General features: G+C 52.9%; 1 protein-coding gene across 2 annotated transcripts; it reads right to left on the bottom strand.

The window, feature by feature from the left end:
• Positions 1-834: 834 nt before the first annotated feature.
• LOC144602737 (vesicle-trafficking protein SEC22b-B-like) lies at positions 835-17,424 on the bottom strand. Of its 2 annotated transcripts, XM_078415876.1 has the most exons (6): positions 17,292-17,424; positions 13,135-13,233; positions 11,864-11,973; positions 9,026-9,186; positions 1,657-1,803; positions 835-983 (listed from the first exon to the last, which is right to left on the bottom strand). In XM_078415876.1, the coding sequence occupies exons 2-6, from the start codon at positions 13,138-13,140 to the stop codon at positions 835-837; spliced, it is 573 nt and encodes a 190-aa protein (XP_078272002.1). In that variant the 5' UTR covers positions 13,141-13,233; positions 17,292-17,424. The 2 variants fall into 2 exon arrangements, with proteins under 2 accessions (XP_078272002.1, XP_078272001.1); XM_078415875.1 differs by lacking the exon at positions 13,135-13,233 and having other exon boundaries at positions 17,292-17,422.
• Positions 17,425-17,624: the final 200 nt, after the last annotated feature.

Here is a 17,624-nt window from a genome sequence, read left to right as displayed (position 1 = left end):
TAGCCCGCGCCGTGGGGAGAGCGTAGGGGGTGGGGGCAGGGTTACTCTGCTTTAAAGCCGCACTCTGAGGGGACAGCGTCGATGTAGCGCCACTCCGTATCGAAGCCGTGTCGAGGGTGGGCAGCGTTACTCCATTTTACCAGGGATCGTTATTCCGTGTCGGACCCACATCGCGGGCGGTGTCGAGGCAGCGTTACTTGGCCCCTCGCCCCCTCGCCCGCTGCGGGGAGAGTGAAGGAGGCAGGGTTACTCTAACTTCAACACGCACCGCGGGACAGTGTCGAGGGACCCTCACTCCACACCACGCGGGACAGTGTCGAGGGAGCTTCACTCCACACCACGCGGGACAGTGTCGAGGGACCCTCACTCCACACCACCGCGGGACAGTGTCGAGGGAGCCTCACTCCACACCTGCGCGGGACAGTGTCGAGGGACCCTCACTCCACACCACCGCGGGACAGTGTCGAGGGACCCTCACTCCACCCCACCGCGGGACAGTGTCGAGGGACCCTCACTCCACACCACCGCGGGACAGTGTCGAGGGACCCTCACTCCACACCACCGCGGGACAGTGTCGAGGGGGCCTCACTCCCACAGCACCACGGGACAGTGTCGAGGGACCCTCACTCCACACCTGCGCCGCGAGGAGCTTAATTAGGGGGCGTCACTCTGCATTAAAGACGCACCTCTTGGGGGGGGTGGGGCAGTGTCAGAATCCGGCCCCTCTCTCCCCCCCCCCCCGCGTCTGGCCGCTGGTCGCTCTCTCTCTCCCCCCCCCCCCCGCCCCCGCGGCCCCGTCACTCCGCCCTGACGGCCCCTCCCCCCCCCCCCCCCTCACAACCACCAGAAGTAGAGCACCACCACAAAGATGCACAGGCCGGTCGCGGCCACCTTGGTCACACGGGAGCGAGAGTTCAGGTCCTTCGCATCCGACTGGTACTTCTTAGACAGGCTCGACAGGTTGCTGGCTTTGGTGTTGAGGGCTGCAGGAGAGATTGGGGGGGTGAGGAGGGGAGAGATGGGGAGTGGAGATGGGGGGGAAGAGGGGAGCGGGGGGGGAGAGGAGGGGGGGAGGGGGAGATGGGAGCAGGGGGAGAAGAGGAGCGAAGGGGGAGAGGAGAGGAGGGGAGCGGGGGGTTGATGGGGGAGAGGAGAGGAGAGAAGGGGGGGGAGAGGAGAGGAGAGAAGGGGGGAGAGGAGAGGGGGAGGAGATGGGGGGAAGAGGAGAGGAGGGGAGGAGAGAGGGGGGGAGAGGGGGAAGAGGAGAGGAGGGGAGCAGGGGGGAGAGAGGAGGGGAGGGGAGCGGGGGGAGAGAGGGGGAGGAGAGGGGTAGACGAGAGGAGTGGAGGGGAGAGGAGAGAAGGGGGAGAGGAGAGGGGGAGGAGAGGAGAGGAGAGGAGAGAGGAGAGGGGCGGAGATGGGGGGAGATGAGAAGGCAGGCACGGGTTATTGATTGTGGATGATCAGCCATGATCACGATGAATGGCGGTGCTGGCTCAAAGGGCCGAATGGCCTCCACCCGCACCTATTTTCTATGTTTCGATATTTCTATGTTTACTCGTTCCACAGATTCACCACCCTCTGATGTCACCGATTAACTGACCCTCTGGGCCATCCCTTCCTCCACACCCGCGGCCGGGCCGAGCCAAGCCTCACCAGACAGCGCCTCGCCCCTCTGCAGGACCTCCTCAATGTTGGTCACCATGATCCTCTGCACGTCCTGCAGTTCGATGTTGACTGATCCCAGCTTCCGGCGAGACCACGAGTCACTGTAGGACTTCTTCAGCTTCTGGATGTAAGTGTCTGTGGGGCGGGAGGGGGTGGGGCACGAGGCCGTGAGTGACAGGAGCAGAATTAGGCCACTCGGCCCATCCAAAGTCTACTCAGCATTCAATCATGGGCGACCTCTCTCTCCCCTCCTAACCCCATTCTCCTGCCTTCTCCCCATAACCTCCGACACCCGCACTAATCAAGTTGTGCAGGAAAATAACTGCAGATGCTGGTACAAATCAAAGGTATCACAAAATGGTGGAGTAACTCAGCAGGTCAGGCAGCATCTCGGGAGAGAAGGAATGGGTGACGTTTCAGGTCGAGACCCTTCTTCAGTCCGAAGAAGGGTCTCGATTGATTGTACTGTGTGCAATTTTGGAGTACCGTGTGCAGTTTTGGTCTCCAAATTTGAGGAAGGATATTCTTGCTATTGAGGGCGTGCAGCGTAGGTTCACTAGGTTAATTCCCGGAATGGCGGGACTGTCATATGTTGAAAGACTGGAGCGACTAGGCTTGTATACACTGGAATTTAGAAGGATGAGAGGAGATCTTATCGAAACGTATGATTATTAAGGGGTTGGACACGTTAGAGGCAGGAAACATGTTCCCAATGTTGGGGGAGTCCAGAACAAGGGGCCGCAGTTTAAGAATAAGGGGTAGGCCATTTAGAACTGAGATGAAGAAGAACTTTTTCAGTCAGAGATTTGTGAATCTGTGGAATTCTCTGCCTCAGAAGGCAGTGGAGGCCAATTCTCTAAATGCATTCAAGAGAGAGCTCTTAAGGATAGCGGAGTCAGGGGGTATGGGGGAGAAGGCAGGAACGGGGTACTGATTGAGAATGATCAGCCATGATCACATTGAATGGCGGTGCTGGCTCGAAGGGCCGAATGGCCTCCTCCTGCACCTATTGTCTATTGTAGTGAAATCACCAGTGTTCGAATCACGTCGGGGTCACCAGTGTTCGAATCACGTCGGGGTCACCAGTGTAGTGGGTGCGGTCACCGCGGAAATCAAGCCAGACGCCAGGTGAGTAGTAGATATACTTTATTTCGCAAGGCACACAAATACCGCACTCAAGAACTCGTGAGTCGACACACACAAAACACTTTTATAGTCCCAGACCACCTGACCCAAGGGAACTGACCCAGGAAGTGACCTAATCCCTCCTAACCTGAGGAAAGACGTTCTTGCCTTAGAGGGAGTACAGAGAAGGTTCACCAGATTGATCCCTGGGATGGCGGGACTTACATATGAGGAAAGACTGGATAGACTAGGCTTATACTCGCTGGAATTTAGAAGACTGAGGGGGGATCTTATAGAAACATATAAAATTCTTAAGGTGTTGGAGAGGCTAGATGCAGGAAAATTGTTCCCGATGTTGGGGGAGTCCAGAACCACGGGTCACAGCTTAAGGATAAGGGGGAAGTCTTTTAGGACCGAGATGAGAAAACATTTCTTCACACAGAGAGTGGTGAGTCTGTGGAATTCTCTGCCACAGAAGGTAGTTGAGGCCAGTTCATTGGCTATATTTAAGAGGGAGTTAGATGTGGCCCTTTTTGGTAAAGGGATCAGGGGGTATGGAGAGAAGGCAGGTACGGGCTACTGAGCTGGATGATCAGCCATGATCATATTGAATGGCGGTGCAGGCTCGAAGGGCCGAATAGCCTACTCCTGCAACTATTTTCTATGTTTCTATGTTTCTATGTTTCTCCCGTCCACCGAGTGCCGAGTGGAATGACCAAGGGAGTGGCCTAGCCCCCGGGCACCGCCACACTATTGTCTTTTGTCCATTGACCCGAAACGTCACCCATCCCTTCTCCCCCGAGATGCTGCCTTACCCGCTGAGTTACTCCAGCATTTTGTGATACCCGTACTAATCAAGAATCTATCTACCTCTGCCTGAGAAATATCCACTGGCTTGGCCTCCACAGCCCTCTGTGGCAAAGAATTCCACAGATTCACCACCCACTAAAGAAATTCCTCCTCATCTCCTTCCTAATGAACCAGATTTGATAAAAGGGAACTCAAGGTAAACGAGCCATTAGGAGGTAGTGACCACAATATGATAAGTTTGAATCTACAATTTGAGAGGGAGAAGGGAAAATCGGATGTGTCGGTATTACAGTTGAGCAAAGAGGACTATGGAGGCATGAGGGAGGAGCTGGCCAAAGTTGACTGGAAAGAGACCCTAGCAGGGAAGACGGTGGAACAGCAATGGCAGGTATTCCTGGGAATAATACAGAAGGTGCAGGATCAGTTCATTCCAAAGAGGAAGAAAGGTTCTAAGGGGAGTAAGAGGTGACCGTGGCTGACAAGGGAAGTCAAGGACAAAATAAAAATAAAAGGGAAGTAGTATAACATAGCAAAGATAAGTGGGAAGCCAGAGGATTGGGTAACTTGTAAAGAGCAACAGAAGATAACTAAAAAGGCAATACGGGGAGAAAAGATGAGGTGCCGAGGGTAAGCTAGCCAATAATATAAAGGAGGATAGTAAAAGCTTCTTTAGGTATGTGACGAGGAAAAAAATAGTTAAGACAAATGTGGGTCCCTTGAAGACAGAAGCAGGTGAATTTATTATGGGGAACAAGGAAATGGCAGACGAGTTGAACAGGTACCTTGGATCTGTCTTCGCTAAGGAAGACACAAACAATCTCCCAGATGTTCTAGTGGCCAGAGATCCTAGGGTGATGGAGGAACTGAAGGAAATTCACATTAGGTAGGAAATGGTGCTGGGTAGACTGATGGGACTGAAGGCTGATAAATCCCCAGGGCCTGATGGCCTGCATCCCAGGGTACTTAAGGAGGTGGCTCCAGAAATCGTGGACACATTGGTGATCATTTTCCAATGTTCTATACATTCAGGATCAGTTCCTGTGGATTGGAGGATAGCAAATGTTGTCCCACTTTTTAAGAAAGGACTTATAGACCAGTTAGTCTGACATCAGTGGTGGGGAAGATGCTGAAGTCAATTATAAAAGATGAAATTAGTGGAACATTTGGATAACAGTAACAGGATCGTTCCGAGTCAGCATGGATTTACGAAGGGGAAATTATGCTTGACTAATCTTCTGGAATTTGTTGAGGATGTAACTAGGAAAATGGACAAGGGAGAGCCGGTGGATGTGGTGTACCTCGACTTTCAGAAAGCCTTCCACAAGGTCCCACATAGGAGATTAGTGGGCAAAATTAGAGCACATGGTATTGGGGGTAGGGTACTGACATGGATAGAAAATTGGTTGGCAGACAGGAAACAAAGAGTGGGGATAAATGGGTCCCTTTCAGAATGGCAGGCAGTGAGAGGGAGGGATAGATGTTAAACAGGTCCCCTCTGTTACCAGGCTTCTGATGGCCCTTCCATAAGCTAGGGCACTGTCCGATTCACCTCGACCCTAGTGCGGACATTGGACTTTGTCTCTGGAACTGGTGCGCTACAATAGGCGAGGCGCGGTGGCGCAGCGGTAGTCAAGTCAAGTCAAGTTTATTTGTACAGCACATTTAAAAACAACCCACGTTGACCAAAGTGCTGTACATCAGTTTAGGTACTAAGGAAAAAATGAAACATACAAGGAGCACACAAACGTAACAGCACATACATAAACAGTTCACAGCGCCCCCTCAGAGGGCCTCAAACGCTAGGGAGTAGAAATAGGTTTTGAGCCTGGACTTAAAGGAGTGGATGGAGGGGGCAGTTCTGATGGGGAGAGGGATGCAGTTCCACAGTCTAGGAGCTGCAACCGCAAAAGCGCGGTCACCCCTGAGCTTAAGCCTAGACCGCGGGATAGTGAGTAGCCCCAAGTCGGCCGACCTGAGGGACCTGGAGTTAGAGAGGTGGGTGAGAAGATTTTTGATGTAGGGGGGGGAATGTCCATTTAGGGCTTTATATGTGAATAGGAGGAGCTTTATATGTGAATAGGAGGTAGAGTTGCTGCCTCACAGCGCCAGAGACCCAGGGTCCATCCTGACCTCGGGTACTGTCCATACGGAGTTTGTACGATCCCTCCCCCGAGACCTGCGTGGGATTTCTCCGGATTCCCCCCACACTCCAAAGTCTTGAAGGTTTGTGGCTTTAATTGTCTTCTGCCAATTGTTCCTTGGTCGGCGTGGACTTGGTGGACCTGTTTCCACACTGTATCTCAAAATTACACTCAGCTAATGCAGAGAACTATATTCTGCACTCTATATCTTCCCCTTTGCCCCACCTATTGTACTTTGAGTTTGAACTGATTCTATGGGCGGCACGGTAGCGCAGCGGTAGAGTTGCTGCTTTACAGCGAATGCAGAGCCGGAGACACAGGTTCGATCCTGACTACGGGTGCTGTACTGTAAGGAGTTTGCACGTTCTCCCCGTGACCTGCATGGGTTTTCTCCGAGATCTTCGGTTTCCTCCCACACTCCAAAGACGTACAGGTATGTAGGTTAATTGGCTGGGTAAATGTAAAAATTGTCCCTAATGGGTGTAGGATAGTGTTAATGTACGGGGATCACTGGGCGGCACGGACTTGGAGGGCCGAAAAGGCCTGTTTCCGGCTGTAGATATATGATATGATATATCTATGAATGGTATATCTGAGCTGGAGCTTGAAAGAGCTCACCACCAGACTCAGGAACACCTTCTTCCCCTCTGTTATCAGCCCTTCCATAAGCTAGGGTGCTGTCCGATTCACCTCTACCCCATTGCGGACATTGGACTTTGTCTCTGGAACTGGTGCGCTACAATGCTGAGAACGAGATTCTGCACTCTGTATCTTCCCCTTCTACCTATTAAACGTTTTTAGTTTTGGTTTTAGAGATACAGCGTGGAAACAGGCCCTTCGGCCCACCGAGTCTGCGCCGATCAGCGATCTTTCCACACACTAGCACTGTCCTACACACACACACTCACTGGGGACAATTTAGAATTTTTAACAAGGCCAATTAACCTACAGACCTGCACGTCTTTGGAGTGTGGGAGGAAACCGGAGCACCCGGAGAAAACCCACGTGGGTCAGGGGGAGAACGTACAAACTCTCCACACAGACAGACAGTGCCCGAGATCAGGATGAACCCGGGTCTCTGGCGCTGTGAGGCAGCAACTCTACCGCTGCGCCACCGGTGGGATATTACTGTTCCATGAGTGGCTGTTTTCCTCATTCAACTCCAGAAATGGTTGAGCTGGGAGGTGGAGGGAGGGGGGGGGGAAGGTGTGTCAGGAACAGGAAGGTGTGTCAGGAACGCCGGTCTTTGTATTCCCAGTGTCCCAACACTCAAAGCCTCCTTCCCAAGGCTGCTCAGGGATCAATTAAGGCCACATCATTGGCACCTGTGGCTCCGCTCCCTAGGCCCCGTCTCCACGGCAACCACTCCCATCTCCTGGGAACTCTCCCCGTGTTTTTCCGCCCTCCCCCCTCTCCCCCCCAGGTGGCGCAGCGGTAGAGTTGCTGCCTCTCAGTGCCGGAGACCCGGGTTCGATCCCGACTACGGGCGCTGTCCATACGGAGTTTGTACGTCCTTCCCGTGACCCGCGTGGGTTTTCACCGAGATGGAGGTAGTCACAAAATGCCGGAGTAACTCAGAGGGACAGACAGCATCTCTGGAGAGAAGGAATGGGTGACGTTTTCGGGTCTCCAGTCTGAAGAAGGGTCTCGGCCCAAATCGTCACCCATTCCTAACTCTCCAGAGATGCTACCTGTCCCGCTGAGTTGCTCCAGCATTTTGTGTTGAGCTTCGGTGTAAAACAGCATCTGCAGTCCCTTGCGACACTATCCTTTAGTTCGGTTTAGTTCATTGTCACGTGTACCAAGGTAGAGTGACAAGCTTTTGTTGCGTGCCAACCAGTCAGTGGAAAGTTCTCACCTCCACATCCCCGCACACTGGCTCCACCCTGCACATCATCGGGACAATTTACAATTTTCGCCGAGGACAATTGAACTGAATACTTGCACGTCTTTGGAGAGTGGGATGAAACCGGAGCCAATTAACCGAAGACTCAGTCTGGACCGAGATTTGGACGGAGATGAGCAAAAACATTTTCACCCAGAGAGTTGTGAATCTGTGCAATTCACTGCCACAGAAGGCAGCGGAGGCCAATTCACTGGATGTTTTCAAGAGAGAGTTAGATTTAGCTCGAAGGGCTAACGGAATCAAGGGGTACGGGGAGAAAGCAGGAACGGGGTACTGATTCTGGATGGTCAGCCATGATCATATTGGATGGCGATGCTGGCTCGAAGGGCCGAATGGCCTACTCCTGCACCTATTGTCTAGGTTTATATGTCCTTTTGATTCATTTGTGTAGGAAGGAACTGCAGATGCTGGTTTACACCGAAGATAGACCACAAAATGCTGGAGTAACTCAGCGGGTCAGGCAGCGTCTCTGGAGAGAAGGAATGGGTGACGTTTCGGGTCGAGACCCTTCTTCAGACTGGGAGTCAGGGGAGGGGGAGACACGGAGATAAGGAAGTGCAAGGTGTGAAAATTACAGATCAAGTCAAGAAGGCGAAGTCAGTCTGGAGAAGGGTCTCGACCCGAAACGTCACCCATTCCTTCTCTCCAGAGATGCCGCCTGTCCCGCCGAGCTACTCCAGCTTTTTGTGTCTATCCTAGTTCCTATCCCGCTTGCAACTGGTCCAAAACGCCGCAGCGAGACTCCTGACGGGTACCCGAGAAAGGGACCACATCACCCCGATTCTGGCCTCTCTCCACTGGCTCCCTGTACGGTACAGAATCAACTTCAAGCTCCTCCTATTCACATATAAAGCCCTAAATGGACATTCCCCTCCCTACATCAAAAATCTTCTAACCCACCTCTCTAACTCCAGGTCCCTCAGGTCAGCCGACTTGGGGCTACTCACTATCCCGCGGTCTAGGCTTAAGCTCAGGGGTGACCGCGCTTTTGCGGTTGCAGCTCCTAGACTGTGGAACAGCATCCCTCTCCCCATCAGAACTGCCCCCTCCATCCACTCCTTTAAGTCCAGGCTCAAAACCTATTTGTACTCCCTAGCGTTTGAGGCCCTCTGAGGGGGCGCTGTGAACTGTTTATGTATGTGCTGTTATGTTTGGGTACCATTGTATGTTCGTCCTTAGTACCTGAACTGATGTACAGCACTTTGGTCAACGTGGGTTGTTTTTAAATGTGCTATACAAATAAAATTGACTTGACTTGACTATGTTTCGATGGACCAGGCCCCCCCCTCCCCCACTCCTCTCCCGCCCAGGGTACCTGCACCCCTCCCCCCACACCCCCACCCCACCCGCAGGCACCCTCGGGTGCCGGCCTCACCGAACTCAATGAAGACATATGGCCGTGACACGGTGGCGACCTTGTGGAGGTACAGCTCGCTGAACTCGGCCTGCAGGTCCTGCAGGAATCCGTAGGCCATCCTCTTGGAGTAGTTGCCCTCACACAAGACCAGGTAGCACACCCCTCGGTCAATCAGGTAGCTGGGAGGCACAGAAAGATCCCGTTAGCCCTCCCTACCCCAAGTCTCCAACGCCGCTCGGCCACCGGCGAGGGCAGCAAAAGTAGGCCGCTCGGCCCCATCAAGTCTACTCCCCCATTCAATCATGGCCGATCTAGCTCACCCTCCCGTTAGTTGGAGCCACGGGCAATCTGTGGACTAGCAGGGCTGGCATGAATTAGTTGGGCCGAAAGGCCTTTTTCCATGCTGTACAGCTTTGTAACTGTGATTTTCATTAGGTCACTAGACCAAGTGGATCCTGGGCCCAAACCTCTCCAGCATTGGTGCAGCACCGTCTCCCTTCCCCCTCCCCCTCCAATCCCTAGGAGATAGATTTAAACTTTAAAATGTGAATAACTTTACAAATATAACACCGAATTCAATGAAACTTCTTCCATTAGCACCAAAGGGACGACGGTGAGTAAGGTGGGCCTACAATTGTTGCGCTATCATGTACCGTTTTGGCTGTAGTTCAGGAACAAACAAACAAACAAACGAGAATTTTAGTATATAGATAGATAACTGATAGGAGCAGAATTAGGCTACTCGGCCCCATCAAGTCTACAGCCAGAACAACACCTCTCCAGAACAAGGGGCCACAGTTTAAGAATAAGGGGTAGGCCATTTAGAACGGAGATGAGGAAGAACTTTTTCAGTCAGAGAGTGGTGAAGGTGTGGAATTCTCTGCCTCAGAAGGCAGTGGAAGCCAGTTCGTTGGATGCTTTCAAGAGAGAGCTGGATAGAGCTCTTAAGGATAGCGGAGTGAGGGGGTATGGGGAGAAGGCAGGAACGGGGTACTGATTGAGAATGATCAGCCATGATCGCATTGAATGGCGGTGCTGGCTCGAAGGGCTGAATGGCCTCCTCCTGCACCTATTGTCTATTGTCTATTGTCTACTCCGCCATTCAATCATGGCCGATCTATCTCACCCTCCCAACCCCATTCTCCTGCCTTCTCCCCATAATCCCTGACACCCGCACTGATCAATAATCTACAGTATCCATCTCTGCCTTAAAAATACCCATTGACTTGGCCTCCACAGCCCTCTGTGGCAAAGAATCCCACAGATCCACCACCCTCTGGCTGAAGAAATTCCTCCTCACCTCCTTAAAAGAACGCTCTTTAATTCTGAGGCTGTGCCCTCTGGTCCTAGACTCTCCCACCAGTGGAAACACCCTCTCCACATCCACTCTATCCAGGCCTCTCACTATTCAGTACGTTTCAGTGAGGTCCCCCCTCGTCCTTCTAAACTCCTGAAGGTTCCTGATGATCACTGCAGGGTCTCCATGTTAATCCCCTCTTGTTGCACCTCACTCACCCAGCAGAGAACCGCTAAGCCCCTCTCTCCCCCTCCACTCTCATCCCCACCGCCTCTTTGTCCCCCACCACCTCTTTTTCTCTCCACTCTCTCTCTCCCTCCTCCACTCCCTCTCTCCCCCACACTCACTCCCCCCCTCCCCATCTTTTCACTTTCTCCTCTCTTCCCACTCTGTCTCTCTATCCCTCTCTCTCCCTCTCTCCACTCCCTCTCCCCCACTCCCCCTTTCTGTCTCCCTTTCGCTCTCCACTCTATCTCTCTCTCCCCCCACCATCTCTCTCCCCCACTCCCTCTCTCCACCACCACTTTCTCTCTCTCTCTCCACCACTCTCTCTCCTTCACTCTCTCTCTCCAGTCTCACTCACCCTCCTCCATTCTCTCTCTCTCTCTCGCCCACTCCCTCCTCCCAACTTTTCTTCTTCCCTCTCCCCCACTCTCTCCCTCTCCGCCACTCTCTCTCTCTCCCTCTCTCTCGCCCCACTCTCCCTTTCTCTCTCTCCCCCTCTCCCCATCACCACTCTGTCTCTCTCCCCCACCGCCTCTCCCCTTCACTTTCTCTCTCTCCCCACTCTCACTCCCCCTCTCTCTGCCCCCACACCTCCTCTTCCCCCAACTTCCCTTCTCCTTCTATCTCCCCACTCCCTTTCACTCCATCCCACTGTCTCTTTCTCTCCCCCACTCTCTCTCCCTCTCTCCCCCACTCTCTCTCCCTCTCTCCCCCACTCTCTCTCCCTCTCTCCCCCACTCTCTCTCCCCCACTCTCTCTCCCTCTCCCCCACTCTCTCTCCCCCTCTCCCCCACTCTCTCTCACCCTCTCCCCCACTCTCTCTCCCCCTCTCCCCCACTCTCTCTCGATCTCTCCCCCACTCTCTCTCCCCCTCTCCCCCAGCCACTCCCCCATTTTCCCACTCTCACTCCCTCACCACTCTCCCCCCCCACACTTCCTCCTTCACTCTCTCTCCCCCACTCTTTCTCTCTCTCCCCCTACACTCTCTCCCTCCCCTACTCTCCTCCCTCCCTCTCCCCTAAACTCACTCTCGCTCTCTCCCTTTCTCTCTCCCATTCTTTCTCTCTCTCTCCCCCTTTCTCTCTCCCATTCTTTCTCTCTCTCCCTCTTTCTCTCCTTCTCCCACACACACACTCTCCCTCTCCCCCACACTCACTCTCCCCCACACTCTCTCCCTTTCTCTCTCTCACCTGTTCGCTCTCCCTCTCCTCCCGCTGCTCTCTCTCTCTCTCTCTCTCTCTCCCCCATTCTCCCACTGTCTCTCCCCCCCACACTCTTTCTCTTTCTCTCTCTCCCACTCTTCCCCCCCACCCCCACACCTCACCCTCACTTACTGGAACATGAGGGAGCCCGATTCCAGGGTGCATCGCGTAGGAGAATGTTCCGTCAGCTTCCGGAATAACTGCTTGGCCTGGTTTTGATATTCCTGCAGATTCCGCCCGGACTGTAACACAGAGTTGTGGAGTTTACCGCAATCTATAAGTTTAGTTTAGTTTAGTTTAGAGATACAGCGCGGAAACAGGCCCTTCGGCCCACCGGGTCCGTGCCGCCCAGCGATCCCCGCACACTAACACTATCCTACACCCACTAGGGACAATGTTTACATTTACCAAGCCGATTAACCTACAAACCTGCACGTCTTTGGAGTGTGGGAGGAAACCGAAGATCTCAGAACAAAACCCACGCGGGTCATAGAAACATAGAATATAGGTGCAGGAGTAGGCCATTCGGCCCTTCGAGCCTGTACCGCCATTCAATATGATCATCCAACTCAGTATCCCGTACCTGCCTTCTCTCCATACCCCCTGATCCCTTTAGCCACAAGGGCCACATCTAACTCCCTCTTAAATATAGCCAATGAACTGGGCCTCAACTACCTTCTGTGGCAGAGAATTCCACACATTCACCACTCTCTGTGTGAAGAAAAACTTTCTCATCTCGGTCCTAAAAGACTTCCCCCTTATCCTTAAACTGTGACCCCTTGTTCTGGACTTCCCCAACATCGGGAACAATCTTCCCGTATCTAGCCTCTCCAACCCCTTAAGAATGTTGTAAGTTTCTATAAGATCCCCCCCTCAATCTTCTAAAGGGTCACGGGGAGAATGTGCAAACTCCACACAGACAGCACCCGTGGTCGGGATGGAACCCGGGTCTCTGGTGCTGTGAGGCAGCAACTCTACCGCTGCGCGTGGAGGTCACGTCAGTGGATATTTTGTACGGCAGAGATAGATATATTCTTGATTAATACGGGTGTCAGGGGTTATGGGGAGAAGGCAGGAGAGTGGGGTTGGGAGGGAGAGATAGAATGAGAGATTGAATGGCGGAGTAGACTTGATGGGCCGAATGGCCTAATTCTGCTCCTATCACTTATGACCGTATGAAAATCACAGTTATAAAGCTGTGCAGCGTGGAAAAAGGCCCTTCGGCCCAACTCACCCGTGCCAGCCCTGCTAATCCATATATTGCCCAAGGCTCTCCCTAATGGTCTTGAGTTTGGTATGATTTTTTGGTATTATCTAATCCAATTGGACGGCATGCAAATCCCATTTCATCCCAAAGCACATGACTATAATAATAATAATAATAAACTTAAAACTAAACCAACCTGCATTTGGCCCACTTTTCCTCAAAACCTTTCCTGTCCACGTACTTCTCAAAGTTCGCAGGTTGAGTCGGAAGTAATGAAGTCTTTATTTCGAGAGGGCTAGAGTATAAAAATCAGAGATGTAATGCTGAGGCTCGATGAGGCGCTGGTCAGGTCACATTTGGAGGTATTGTGAGCTGTTTTGGGCCCCGTATCTGAGGAAGGATGTGCTGGCTCTGGAGAGGGTCCAGAGGAGGTTTACGAGAATGATCCCAGCAATGAGTGGGTAAACATACAGTGAGCGTTTGTCAGCACTGGGCCTGTACTCGCTGGAGTTTAGAAGGATGAGAGGGGGACCTCATTGAAGCTTACCGAATAGTGAAAGGCCTGGATAGAGTGGATGTGGAGAGGATGTTTCCACTAGTGGGAGAGTCCAGGACCAGAGGGCACAGCCTCAGAATTAAAGGGGGTACCTTTAGGAAGGTTCCTACCCTACACACTGGGGGTGATTTACAATTTGGAGTGTGGGAGGAAACCGGAGCACCAGGAGAAAACCCACGCAGGTCACAGGGAGAGCGTACAAACTCCGTACAGACAGCACCCGTAGTCAGGATCGAACCCAGGTCTCTGGCTAACTTTGCATTTGACTTCCTTACTTCTGACTCAACCTGCGAACTTTGAGAAGTACGTGGATAGGAAAGGTTTTGAGGAAAATGTAGTTTGGTTTAGAGATACAGCGCAGAAACAGGCCCTTATGCCCACCGGGTCCGCGCCGACCAGCGATCCCCGTACAATAACACTACACCCGCTACTGCTAATTAACCTGCAAACCTGTACGTCTTTGGAGTGTGGGAGGAAACCGAAGATCTCAGAGAAAACCCACGCAGGTCACGGGGAGAACGTGCAAACTCCGTACAGACGGCGCCCGTAGTCGGGATGGAACCCAGGTCTCCGGCGCTGCATTCGCTGTGAAGAAAGCCAATGGAATGTTGGCCTTCGTAACAAGAGGAGTTGAGTATAGGAGCAAAGAGGTCCTTCTACAGTTGTACCGGGCCCTGGTGAGACCGCACCTGGAGTACTGTGTGCAGTTTTGGTCTCCAAATTTGAGGAAGGATATTCTTGCTATGGAGGGCGTGCAGCGTAGGTTCACTAGGTTAATTCCCGGAATGGCGGGACTGTCGTATGTTGAAAGGCTGGAGCGATTGGGCTTGTATACACTGGAATTTAGAAGGATGAGGGGGGATCTTATTGAAACATATAAGATAATTAGGGGATTGGACACATTAGAGGCAGGAAACATGTTCCCAATGTTGGGGGAGTCCAGAACAAGGGGCCATAGTTTAAGAATAAGGGGTAGGCCATTTAGAACGGAGATGAGGAAGAACTTTTTCAGTCAGAGAGTGGTGAAGGTGTGGAATTCTCTGCCTCAGAAGGCAGTGGAGGCCAGTTCGTTGGATGCTTTCAAGAGAGAGCTGGATAGAGCTCTTAAGGATAGCGGAGTGAGGGGGTATGGGGAGAAGGCAGGAACGGGGTACTGATTGAGAGTGATCAGCCATGATCGCATTGAATGGCGGTGCTGGCTCGAAGGGCTGAATGGCCTCCTCCTGCACCTATTGTCTATTGTCTATTGTCTAACTCTACCGCTGCGCCACCGTAACCTGCCCACATCTTTAGTTTAGAGATACAGCGCGGAAACAGGCCCTTCGGCCCACCGAGTCCGCGCCGACCAGCGATCCCCGCGCACTAAAGGTAGACATGAAATGCTGGAGTAACTCAGCACGAAGAAACATCCCGCACTGCCACAGTACACACTGCAGGGACAGGGAGCTACGTCATGCACCGGTGGTTAATTATCACTTCATTCAATCTGTTGTTGTGCACTGTGTACTAACTAGGCTGTTATTACAGGTCACACAATCAGTTCCCTCCCCAAGTCTTTGTTTGCTGTGGAGTTAATATTTCATCGGAGATGGGCACAAAAGGCTGGAGTAACTCAGCGTGTCAGGCAGCGTCTCTGGAGATCAGAGGTGCGACGCTGAGGCTCGATAAGGCGCTGGTCAGGCCGTATTTGGAGCACTGCGAGCAAATCTGTTCTCCGTATCTGAGGGAAGGACGTGCTGGCTCTGGAGAGGGCCCAGAGGAGGTTTACAGGAACGATCCCAGGAATGAGTGGGTTAGCATACAATGGGCCTTTGTCGGCACTGGGCCTGTACTCGCTGGAGTTTGGAAGGGACCTCATTGAAACGTACAGAATAGTGAAAGGCCTGGATAGTGTGGACGTGGAGAGGATGTTTCCACTGGTGGGAGAGTCTCGGACCAGAGGGCACAGCCTCAGAATTAAAGGGAGTTCTTTTAGGAAGGAGACGAGGAGGAACGTCTTAAGTCAGAAGGTGGTGAATCTGTGGTGAACTCATTGCCACAGCGGGCTGTTTAGAGATTAGAGATACAGCGCTGAAACAGGCCCTTCGGCCCACCGAGTCCATGCCGACCAGCGATCCCCGCGCACTAACACTATCCTACACCCACTAGGGACAATGTTTACATTTACCCAGTCAATTAACCTACATACCTGTACGTCTTTGGAGTGTGGGAGGAAACCGGAGATCTCGGATAAAAAGCACGCAGGTCACGGGGAGAACGTACAAACTCCGTACAGACGGCGCCCGTAGTCAGGATGGAACCCGGGTCTCCGGCGCTGCATTCGCTGTAAGGCAGCAACTCTACCGCTGCGCCACCGTGTGTGATGGGACGGTGTGGAGGGAGGGAGCTTCATTCACTCAGTCTATATTCTCTGCTGTTCCTCTATCATTTAAACAAAAATCTTTGCCACAGACGGCTGTGGAGGCCAAGTCAGTGGATATTTTTTAAGGCAGAGATGGATAGATTCTTGATTAGTGCGGGTGTCAGGGGTTATGGGGAGAAGGCAGGAGACTGGGGTGTGGAGGGAGTGATAGATCAGCCATGATTGGATGGCGGGGTAGACTTGATGGGCCGAATGGCCTAATTCTGCTCCTTTCAACTATGAACTTCCACCGAGGGCAGGTTTACTGCGGCCAATTAACTTGCATGCAATGGTGGCACCTCGCAGTGCCCTCCCCACACTCACTCTCCTCTCCTCCCACCACCCCCTCCCTTCCTCTCTACACTCCTCCCCCGCTCCCTCCCCACACCCTCCCTCCATCCTCTCTCTCTCCACCTCCCCTTCCTCCCTCCCTCCCTCCACCCCCTCTGACGATCCCTCCCACCACCCCCTCCCTCCCTCCCTTACGCCCTCCTTTCCTCTCTACACTCCTCCCTCCCTCCCTCCCCACGCCCTCTCTCTCCACCTCCCCTCCCTCAATCCTTCCTCATTGCATTCGCACCCCGGGGGTTATTGCACCCCATGCATGGGAGCCCAGCTGCCCATGGGGTCTCAAGGGTGCAGTTGAGTGCATTACCCCGTTGCATGCATCTGCAAGGGGGGTTACATATATTACCCCGTTGTATGCATCTGCAAGGGGTTACATGCATTACATTAGCACAAGGGGGGGGTTACATATATTACCCCGTTCCATGCATCTACAAGGCAGTTACATATATTACCCTATTGCATGCATCGACCAGGGGGTCACATGCATCTACAAGGGGGTCACATGCATTACCCCGTTGCATGCATCGACAAGGGGGTCACATGCATCAACCCGTTGCATGCATCTACAAGGGGGTCACATGCATTACCCCGTTGCATGCATCGACAAGGGGTCACATGCATTACCCCATCGCATGCATCTGCAAGAGGGGTCACATGCATTACCCCCGTTGCATGCATCTACAAGGGGATCACATGCATTACCCCGTTGCATGCATCTACAAGGGGGTTGCATATATTACCCCCATTGCATGCATCTGCAAGGGGGTTACATATATTACCCCATTGCATGCATCTGCAAGGGGGTTACATGCATGACCCCGTTGCATGCATCTACAAGAGAGGTCACATGCATTACCCCGTTGCATGCATCTACAAGGGGGGTCACATATATTACCCCGTTGCATGCATCTACAAGAGGGGTTACATATATTACCCCTTTGCATGCATCGACCAGGGGGTCACGCATTGCATTAGCGCCCCCCCCCCCCCCCCCCACCCCCTGGGTACATGGGACAGAGGCTGTGCCCTGCTCTGCCCCCCTCTATACCTGTTCGTTCTCTTGCATTGATGCTGCCAGGGGTAATCCGTCCGCCACCCGGGCGATCATGGTCATGAGGATCATGTTTGCAGCGGCCGCCCGGATCCATGCAGCGACTGACGTGGCTCATCCCCGGGCTGGCTCGCACCTTAAAGGGGCGGGTCGGCCAAACACTCCCTCTTAAAGGCGCACGCCCCTGGGACACTGTCACATACACACAAACACACACACTGATACACACACACATGCATAGCCTCAGACACACTCACACACACACACACACACACACACACACACACACACACACACCCATGCATAGCCTCAGACACACTCACACACACA

Source organism: Rhinoraja longicauda, chromosome 19 (assembly GCF_053455715.1).
Source record: "Rhinoraja longicauda isolate Sanriku21f chromosome 19, sRhiLon1.1, whole genome shotgun sequence".
NCBI classification, from domain to species: domain Eukaryota; kingdom Metazoa; phylum Chordata; class Chondrichthyes; order Rajiformes; family Arhynchobatidae; genus Rhinoraja; species Rhinoraja longicauda.
This window is presented reverse-complemented; position numbering and strand designations above follow the sequence as displayed.

Bases quoted from the DNA above. Each gene is read 5' to 3' on its own strand.
- LOC144602737 (XM_078415875.1), bottom strand. From the start codon at position 17,366: ATGATCCTCATGACCATGATCGCCCGGGTGGCGGACGGATTACCCCTG. The intron at 11,974-17,291 runs GTATAGAGGGGG...TCTGTGTTACAG, and splicing joins CAATGCAAGAGAACGAACAG to TCCGGGCGGAATCTGCAGGA. The intron at 984-1,656 runs GTGAGGCTTGGC...TCTCTCCTGCAG, and splicing joins GAGGGGCGAGGCGCTGTCTG to CCCTCAACACCAAAGCCAGC.